Here is a 9355-nt window from a genome sequence, read left to right as displayed (position 1 = left end):
GAGAGTGATAGGAAAAGCTGTTAGATGTCAGTGGAGGGGAGATTGTTGGACAGAAGATAACTGGGAAGATTTCATGTAGAATTTGACTTACTAGACTTTTTTCACTTGAGGTTTAAAAAACAAAAATCTTAGTGGAGAAATTGGGAAATTCTCTTCCCTTTGCATTTCATTTTCCATTACTTTCCTAAAGACTGAAACTTCGGTGTAGAATTTTGCTGAAGGCTACATCCTAGCATTTGCATTGGCCTCTCAGTGCCAGGGTAATTATTCTGTCAGTTATTTGACTTTTTAAAGTCTGTCTACCTTGAAGAACCTCTGCAAAGAAGGACTGTGTTAATGTGTAACACAGAGATAAGCAAGGCTCTGCTCTTTTTTTTTTTCCTATGGCTGTTCAACTGGAAAACTGAAATGGTTCTATTTGTGTCTCATCCAGCAGTGTTGAAAGGTAGGGGATAAACAGCTTTTACTAATAAAGTACAGTGGGATGTGAATTTTAGCCACACAAAATGCCATGTATCACCTGCAATTTGTTTTTTTTAAACACACACACACACACACACACACACACACACACGCCAAAAAAGGGAAATCACAAGACAATAGAAACCTCGCTTGAAGAAACGATGGTGTTTAACAAGAAGACAGCAAAGAGAAATACTCTGAGTTGAGCCAAGTGGATGTGTGCTGCTTTTGTAGACGGAATAAATGATCCTCACTTGCATAGACAGCAAGGTCATTTTTCTCACCCTAAATGGAAGGCATTAATCATCAGCTCTGAAAAACAACATTCAGGACAAGAAGAAACAAGCCACCGCAGCAGGAGGTATTGAATTGAGCCAGAGGATTGGGGGCCCTGTGGACGGGAGCCAGCTCAGCCCAGGTAGTAGCTCCCAGATCAGCAGGGGTGGGTGGTGGAGCTGGTCCTCTTGAGCCATAGCAGCTTTGTTGGGAACTTTCCATTGTTCAAGAAATCTCCTAGTTACCATCCAAGTGCATTTCTGAAATGCCTGACCGTGCTCAGGGCTCTGTAGGCTCTGGATTAGCTGGTTCTCCATGGATCCCATCTGCATTGAAAGCAAAGATCAAAGAAACATGGTAGAGCTCTTTTTAAAAAACATCCTAAACTCACCAGTGAATGGGAAATGCGTATTTTTATCACTGGCCCATCAAGGGTAAGGGTGTTCTGTGAGAGGGGAGGAAGATAAATCGATAAGTAGGAATGAAACTCTTCAAATTCAGAGCTGGAAGAACTGCATTGAAAACTGTGAAGAGGAGATTGAAGGCAAACACTGGATCTTTTACCACTTTTCTTTTTTTTTTTTTTTTTTTAAAGACAAATTTGAAATTGAGTTTTACCACTTTCCCATCAGCTACACCAAGTAGTTTATTTGTGCAGTGGCTAATTGATTTGTTGAGGCAGAATTTTAGGTTACCTATGAGGTAATATGGGATAGTGGTTAGGAGGTATCTAGCTTTTTAATCCCAGCTCTACCATTTATGAGCCTTGTAGCTCTGAGCAAGTTACTCAACCTTTCTGTGTCTCCGTTTCCTCCTCTGTAAAATAGGAGACAGTACCAGCCTCACAAGGCTGTCGCAAGGGTTAAATTATTTACCCATATGAACGCCCATAGTGAGCAGTCAGTGAACAGGTGTTGCTGTTTATTTTGTTACTGTGGCCACGGTTGAGTGGGGTGGGTGGTGGGTGGCAGGAGTGAGTTGAGGGGGGAAAAGAATAACATGAAACAGGATAATAGAATGTGGTCGTTGACAGGAACCATGAAAGTCATCCGGTCCAGCTTGCCCTTAACCAGGGAAACAAATCCTCTGGCATTTTAAAATAATTGTTTTGAAATTGTAAGTAACAGGGCCGATTTATTGATTGAGTACTCTGTGTGCCAGACAGCATGGGAAGCTCTGCGCCTGCATCACAACATTCCACGAGGGCTGAGCGCTGTTATTACCCCATTCAGTAGATGAGAAAACTGAGGCTCAAACTGTTAAGTCATTTAGCCAACATCACCTGGATCTGAATGCAGACCTGTGTGAATGCAGAGATTCTGTGAGTGACCCGGCAGTGACACGGCAGTTCTGTTCCCTTTGCATTTCATTTCCTGTTACATTCCTGAAGACCGATGGTGCTCCAGTATAAGATTCACCTGAAGGCTGCATTCCAGCATTTGCATTGGCCTTGGAGTGCCAGAGGAAATTGTTCTGTCAATTATTTGACCTTTTAAAATATGCCTTTTTTTGGTCAGCCATTGGTGGCTCATGCCTGTAACCCTAGCACTTTGGGATGCTGAGGCAGGCAGATCACTTGAAGTCAGGAGTTTGAGACCAGCCTGGCCAACATGGTCAAACCCCGTTTCTACTAAAAATACAAAAATTAGCTAGGTGTGGTGGCATGTGCTTGTAATCCCAGCTACTCAGGAGACTGAGGCAGAGGAATCGCTTGAACCTGGGAGGTGGAGGTTGCAGTGAGCCGAGATCACATCACTACACCCCAGCCCGGGCGACAGAGTGAGACTCTGTCTCAATAAATAAATAAATAAATATGCCTTTTTTGAAGAACTGCTATAAAAGGAGGACTCTTTGGATGTGTCCTGTGGTCTCATAGAAGTGAATATGTAACATCCATGAATGTGTGCCTTATTCTGCTTTGTCTCTTTTGTATAAACCCAGAGCACCATATTTTGTTTTTGTTTTTCTATTTCCACACCATACTGACATACAGAGTACTGTATTTTGGAAAATACTTTAATACTATTAGTTTTGAAGAAATCTTTTCTCCGTACTCGTGAGGTTAGCTGTTTAAAATAATATTTATTCATAAAAACTGTCCCTTTGGAATCAAGCCATCATTTGATTGGATATGATTGAAATTGTGAGTAAGATGAAGGATACATCCCTGACAACTTTCAACTATTGCTCAGATACACATGACTGCGTTTTTAGGAAGTCTGTTTATTGTTGGATATCCTTAACTGCTGACAGATCTTTGTTACCTTGACCTTAAATAGGTAATGATTCTTTGATCTTAGTGCTTCCCTCTGAAGTAACTAAAATCAAGGGTGCTCATTCTCTGACATGGCTTCCCTTCAAATGTAGAGCATATTTCACAGGTGTGTCCCCACCCCAGGCTTCTCTTCCTTAAGCTAAACACCCACATCACCTTCCAAGCTGGTTTTCAGATCCCACATGATCCTTTAATCTGTCGGTTCTACTCTTCACCTCTTGGAAGGGACCCAGTGCTGCAAGACTGTCGGATCTGTACAGAACATGCTGGAGCCATATGCTTACATGAAGGTGACCAAAATGGCTGGCTTCTTAGCTTCCTGGCTTCATTGATGTCAGGGAGGTTGCATGGTTAAATAATGAAGGAGGAGTGACAAGCAAAAGCCAAGGGAGGGACGTCCAAGGACTGTTTCCGAGTGATCCATGGTAGAGGCTTCATGGCATTCCTATTGTTTGTGCTTTGAGCAAGAATTCCTCAGTACGTTGGTTCTAGTAAAGAGATCAGCTATGGCCTGAATATTGGTGGTGTCCCCCCGAAAATTTCTCTGTGGAAGCTTTAACCCCTACTATGATGGTATTCACAGGCAGGGCCTTTGAGAGGTGAATGGGATTAGTGCACTAGAAAAAGAGACAAAGAAAGATGATCTCTCTTTGCACCATGTGAGGCTACAGCAAGAAGGCAGCCGTCTACAAGCCAAGAAGCGGGCCTCCCAGAACCCTACCATGCTCACACCCTGATCTTGGACTTCCCATCCAATACACTTCAGATGCTTAAGCCACCAAGTCCGTGGTATTTGTTATAGCAGCCCAGGCTGACTGAGACAAGAGCTTTGGTATTCAAGATTTTTATATCGTATTCCTAAATTCTCGAAAGTTCTGAAAATAAAGAGATGTTCATAGGGCCATATGTAGTTATGTATAACAGATCCATGTTCCAAGTGGACGAGGATGAGTGGAAAGGCAGGTACTTCAGTCATACACAGATATTCAGGTAACTCCTTAATGACCTGTCTACCCACCACATTCCTCTGCCTCGTGTCCACCTTTTTTTTCAAATGCGAAAATTATCTGGACTTTATTTTTCTACTTGTCAAATTCTCTTTAGCTTTTTTTAGCTGTTGTGTTGACCTCTTCTATCTCTAAAAGGCATTTGGTTATTTTTTTTTTAATGTTTTTGCTTCACTGAAGCTTAGTGTGCTTTTTATGATTTTATGGTTACCTTGCAGAAATCTCATTAGAAAAGCACTTTAATATATTACTTGGCAATGAGACATCTGACAATGTTCTAGCTCATTAGTTAGGAAACCTCCCCAAGCTTGGAGGAATAGACATTCCTATGTGAATGGTAGAGCTTTGATCACTCCTGCAGGGGCCAGGATTTATTTTAATGCATTTTAGGGAAGGAGGAGAAGATATCCTAAGCCTGGCAAAATAAAAATAACACAGATTAAAGAAACAATGAAACGTTATTTAAGAAGAAATGCACTTCAGTTAATATTATTCTATGGTATCTCCTGAGTCCTTTGAAGGCAGAGCTTATCTTAGAAAATATGCCTCCTTTAGCGGGCAGGAGGTTAGTTAAGTAACTTCACACCAGATCACAGATTATACTGAAATGATCCTAATAAGGATAGGCTCTCCAAAACTATATTCATTTTAGCATGAATAAATGGATTCAAGTCTTATTTGTGGGATTTTAATTTCCAACTTTGAATTTGCAAACTATCAAATTCCTTCAAAGACATGGTGTGCAGAGAAGGCTCTAATAGGATTGCTTATTTTTAAAGGAAGATGCCCTTTAGCAAAGCGCTAGGCTTTGAAATGTGATCAGTCAAGGGTCCATTCGGCACGGATTTCCCCACATGGCACTGTTTCTTGTTGAGTTCCAACCAGATTTAATAACTCATATAAAATGCAACTCCACCCTGAGGGTGCCTAGTGCATTCAAAGCAGATAATGCTATATTGTTTTAACACAGATTATGCCAAATTAAGTACAATTTAAATTCCTGAGGCATGACAGTCCTTGGGTGCTGGTGGCTGTGTTTTAGTTGGGAGCTGTATCCTTTTTTTCTTTCTTTCTTTCTTTCTTTTAATTGAAAGACTTAAAAGAAGCAAGCTGTCTGAAAAAGTGTTTAAAAGAGCTTGGTTTTCAAATGGTATAAATAGGACAGAGGCACAGGATGCTATGAAAAAAGGGCCTTCTTCCAACTTTAAGAGATAGAGGAAAAAAATGGGAGAGTCTGGGCAAAAGTGACGTAAGCCCCTGAAGTCAGGCTGGAGACTCTTTTGTGTCTCATGTGAGGAGAGAAATGGGTGAAGCCTATAGTACTTTCACATTCGTCTGAATGGGAAGTAGAGGCCAGATGCCAGTTGCAGTTTCTTTTTAACTTTTTAACATCTTCAGAGGCAGGAGACAATGGTGGGTGAGGGGAATGTTTTTATTTGGGATTAGAGGTAAATTTTCCAGGCCGGGCGCAGTGGCTCACACCTGTAATCCCAGCACTTTGGGAGGCTGAGGCAGGCAGATCACTTGCGGTCAGGAGTTCAAGACAAGCCTGGCCAACATGGCAAAACCCCGCCTCCACTAAAAATACCAAAATTAGCCAGGCGTGGTGGCGCGCACCTGTAATCCCAGCAACTCGGGAGGCTAAGACAGGAGAATCGCTTGAACCCAGGAGGCGGAGGTTGCAGTGAGCTGGGATTGCTCCACTGCACTCCAGCCTGGGCGACAGAGCGCGACTCTGTCTCAAAAGAAAAAAAAAGAGAGAGAAGGATCCATTTTCCAAAGAGGAAAGTACGATGGGCAGAGTATAGAAGCTCACTTGCTTGTGCCAGGACCACAGCTAGGTGAGCTGCTGCCCTTGGGAAAGGCACTAGGTCCTCCCATCTTCCCTCTTCCCTTTTTCCTCACCTTTGTGCGATAGAGATTATGGTCACTCCCAATCAACTCCACAGGACTGTGCTGAGAATCAGATAAACAGAACATGCTTTAGAAAGCTCACCATAAATGGGCTGTGGCCGTGGAGGTGGTGGTGGTGACAGTGGTATTGGCATCTGGGCTGGCTTGTAGCCTGGCCAGTAACTGTAGTCATGGAAGCTTAGGGAGCTGTTTGAAGAGACCCATCCTAGTCTGACCTCATGAGCCAGAGACACCAGTAATCCTGGGCAGTTCTGGAGCATTTTGCATTTTGTTGTTATTTATTTATTTATTTTTAATTTTTTGTTTTGTTTTGTTTTTTTGTTTTTTGAGACAGGGTCATTCTGTCACCCATGCTGAGTGCAGTGGCAGGAATCTCAGCTCACTGCAACCTCAACTTCTCTGGCTTGAGCAATCCTCCCACCCCAGTCTCCCGAGAAGCTGGAACTACAGGCACACACCACCATGCCTGGCTAATTTTTGCGTTTTTTGTAGAGACAAGGTTTTGCTGTGTTGTCTGGGCTGGTCTTGAACTCCTGAACTCAAGCAATCCTCCCCTTTCAGCCTCCCAAAGTGCTGGGATTACAGAGATGCACCACCATGCCCAACCCAAAATGCATTTATTTAATATACATCAGAAGCTCTCAACTGGAGGCTTAAAAGACAAATAATAATAATAACAATAATAATACCACAGCTCAAGACACAGAGTGCTGTACAAAAATCACAGAAAGGACAGACCATCTAAGGAAAACTTTAAAAGGCAGCACAAGGACAGGCTGGGCCGCCTGGGTCAGGGCTCCTGGCTGGTGACCTGCTTTAAGTAGGTTTCTTGCAGATACTTCTTAAAAGCTGTGAGGGTTTTCCGGAGCTCGGCAGTATGCCTGTTCAAAGGGCTATCAATGCTGGGTTCTCCTTGAAGGCTGTGGATGGAGAGCAGGATGGTCCTGACACCATACAGGGCAGACCACTTGTCCTTCAGGATGTCCAGGCAGATGTTACCCTGGGTGTCCATGTTGGGGTGGTAGCCAGGCGTGAGGAACTTCACCATGGGCACATTGGAAGGGTAGCCCCTGGGGAGCTCTAGGGAGAGCTTATACCTCAGGTCTTCATATGCTGTGCCAGCTGCTCCATGGATGGTCCCCACCCATTTGAAAAGGTTGCCTGATTCAGGGAAGGCAGAAATCCCTGTGTCACCAGGCATTGTGAAGGTCATCAACTCCTGCTGTAGCCTTTTGCCCACAGGGTCCCAGGCGGCACCCCTGCTGGGGGTGGCACCTTTATAGGCAGCAGCGATGCTGGTGGCGGCTGGGTTAAGGTTTTGAGAGGCCATCTAGGTGGCACTGGCAGAAAGATAGGAACTTAGAGAACACAACTGCAACTGCCTATTTAATTTTTTTGAGACAGGATCTCCCTCTGTCTGTCGCCCAGACTGGCGTGCAGTGGCATGAACACAGCTGGTTGTATCATCAACCTCCTGGGCTCAAGCAATTCTTCTGCCACAGCCTCCCAAGTAGCTGGGACCACAGGGGCGCCCCCCCACACACACACACTCAGCTAATTTGTTATTGTTTTGTAGAGATAGGATATCTGCAGCCATAAAAAAGAATGAGATCATGTGTTTTGCGGGAACATGAATGGAGCTGGAGGCCATTATCCTTAGCAAACTAACGCAGAAACAGAAAACCAAATACCATGTGTTCTCACTTATAAGTGGGAGCTATATGATGAGAACTCATGAACCCAAAAAAAAGAAACAACAGCCACTGGGGTCTACCTGACAGCAGAGGGTGGGAGGAGGGAGAGGAGCAGGAAAGATAACTATTGAGTACTGAGCTTAATACCTGGGTGATGAAATAATCTGTACAACAGACCCCCATGACACGAATTTACCTATGTAACAAACCTTCACGTGTACCCCCAAACCTAAAATAAAAGTTTTTTTTAATTTAAATTTAAATTTTAAAAAAGAGATAGGGGTCTCACGATGTTGTCCAGGCTGGTCTCGAACTTCTGGCCTCAAGCAATCTTTCCATCTCAGCCTCCCAAAGTGCTGGGATTACAGGCATGAGCCACTGCACCAAGCCTAGGACATTTTTAATAATCACCTCCCTTACCCCAGCTAAGGTTCCCAATCCTCAGGAAAAAAGCTATTCAAGACGAACCTTCCTAAGCAGACCCAAAGTTTTGAAAGCTCACATGAAACCTGCCTTCCTGAGTACCCCGCTAGCCTCCATGACCAAATATGCCACATCAAGGCTGATGTGGCTCCCTTAGACCTATTCTGATATCAACTGAGATCAGTCCCTTATTCTGGGAGGAGAGCCTGATAGCCGTGTGTGTGCTGTTAGAGGACACTGCCCACACAGTGACCACCCGGGGAAAAAGAAAGACACAATTTCCTTGTGTGTGTTGCAACATGGCCAGTGTCAGAGATCCAGGATTGCTTAATCTAACCCCAAGTGATTAAGACCCAGCTGTGACACCAGACTGAGTGCAAACTTAGTTGTCAGCACAGATGAAGGAAGAAAATAGGCACACCAGATGTAAAAACCCCAAATAGGCCTCCTACTGACAGATCCTGCTCTGCTAACCCATGCAGACCTCTCCTGACTTGCTGAGACGTATGTATACTCAATGACAGCATGGAATTGAATGGTTGACTAGAAGTGGCTTTCCAGAGGCTGCAGCAGGAGGAACAGGCTGAAAGCCTAAGACAACACAAGCCAGCTAACAAACTGGCCGCAGGGGTAATGAGCACTGGATACAAGGGATGCTCAGTGTATTTTTCAATTTGATTAAGATCGATTAAACACCAAGTATTTTCTTCCCCCCAGTATATCAAAAACAGTGTCTTCAGTAGGACCTGGAGTACTGCATTGATGGGTATCACTTTCGACCAACATATGCTCCTGCCTTACCTTATATAGATTCACACACTTCTTCCAGATTTACCACTGCCTTATGCACATGGACCCTCGGGACTTCAGTAATTTGCAGGGCCAGGTGTGTTCAGAGCAGAAGAAATAGGAAGTAGTGCACAATGAATAGGTGCAGGGAGAACCCATCTTCAAATGAACTGGCCTTTTTAATTAGCAATTATATGTCAATAAATTATTTAATACATTGAGATGTGTGTGTTACAGCATTCAACACTGATCCACAAGCTTGAATACATTTGTGTTTTAGAATTAATCGATCTTAATCAAATAGAAAAATACATTGAGCATCCCTGGTATCCAGTGCTTATTACCCCTGAGGCCAGTTTGTGAGCTGGCTTATGTTGTCTTAGACTTTCAGAAGAGAAAACAAAGGTTTTCTTATTGAACCTTTTGCATGTTTGATTTGAGAACAATTATGGTTCAGTCCTGCAGTAAGAGATTGAGAGCCTTACAACATTATAAATGTGGCCTGGGGCGTCCAC

General features: G+C 43.6%; 2 protein-coding genes across 3 annotated transcripts in view; one reads left to right on the top strand and one right to left on the bottom strand.

The window, feature by feature from the left end:
- Positions 1–9355, top strand: part of IGFBP7 (insulin-like growth factor binding protein 7) — a 134478-nt gene that overhangs the window by 88072 nt on the left and 37051 nt on the right. The gene's annotated exons all lie outside the window — the stretch shown is intronic.
- On the bottom strand, positions 6725–7489 carry LOC105552712 (ubiquitin-conjugating enzyme E2 C-like). Of its 2 annotated transcripts, XM_011998453.1 has the most exons (2): positions 7129–7489; positions 6725–7047 (listed from the first exon to the last, which is right to left on the bottom strand). In XM_011998453.1, the coding sequence occupies exons 1-2, from the start codon at positions 7262–7264 to the stop codon at positions 6725–6727; spliced, it is 459 nt and encodes a 152-aa protein (XP_011853843.1). In that variant the 5' UTR covers positions 7265–7489. The 2 variants fall into 2 exon arrangements, with proteins under 2 accessions (XP_011853843.1, XP_011853842.1); XM_011998452.1 differs by having other exon boundaries at positions 6725–7489.

The sequence above is a fragment of the Mandrillus leucophaeus genome, unplaced genomic scaffold (genome assembly GCF_000951045.1).
Source record: "Mandrillus leucophaeus isolate KB7577 unplaced genomic scaffold, Mleu.le_1.0 Scaffold570, whole genome shotgun sequence".
NCBI classification, from domain to species: Eukaryota; Metazoa; Chordata; class Mammalia; order Primates; family Cercopithecidae; genus Mandrillus; species Mandrillus leucophaeus.
The sequence above is the reverse complement of the archived record's forward strand: the minus strand, read 5'-3'. Positions and strand labels throughout refer to the sequence as shown.

Bases quoted from the DNA above. Each gene is read 5' to 3' on its own strand.
- LOC105552712 (XM_011998452.1), bottom strand. From the start codon at position 7,264: ATGGCCTCTCAAAACCTTAACCCAGCCGCCACCAGCATCGCTGCTGCC.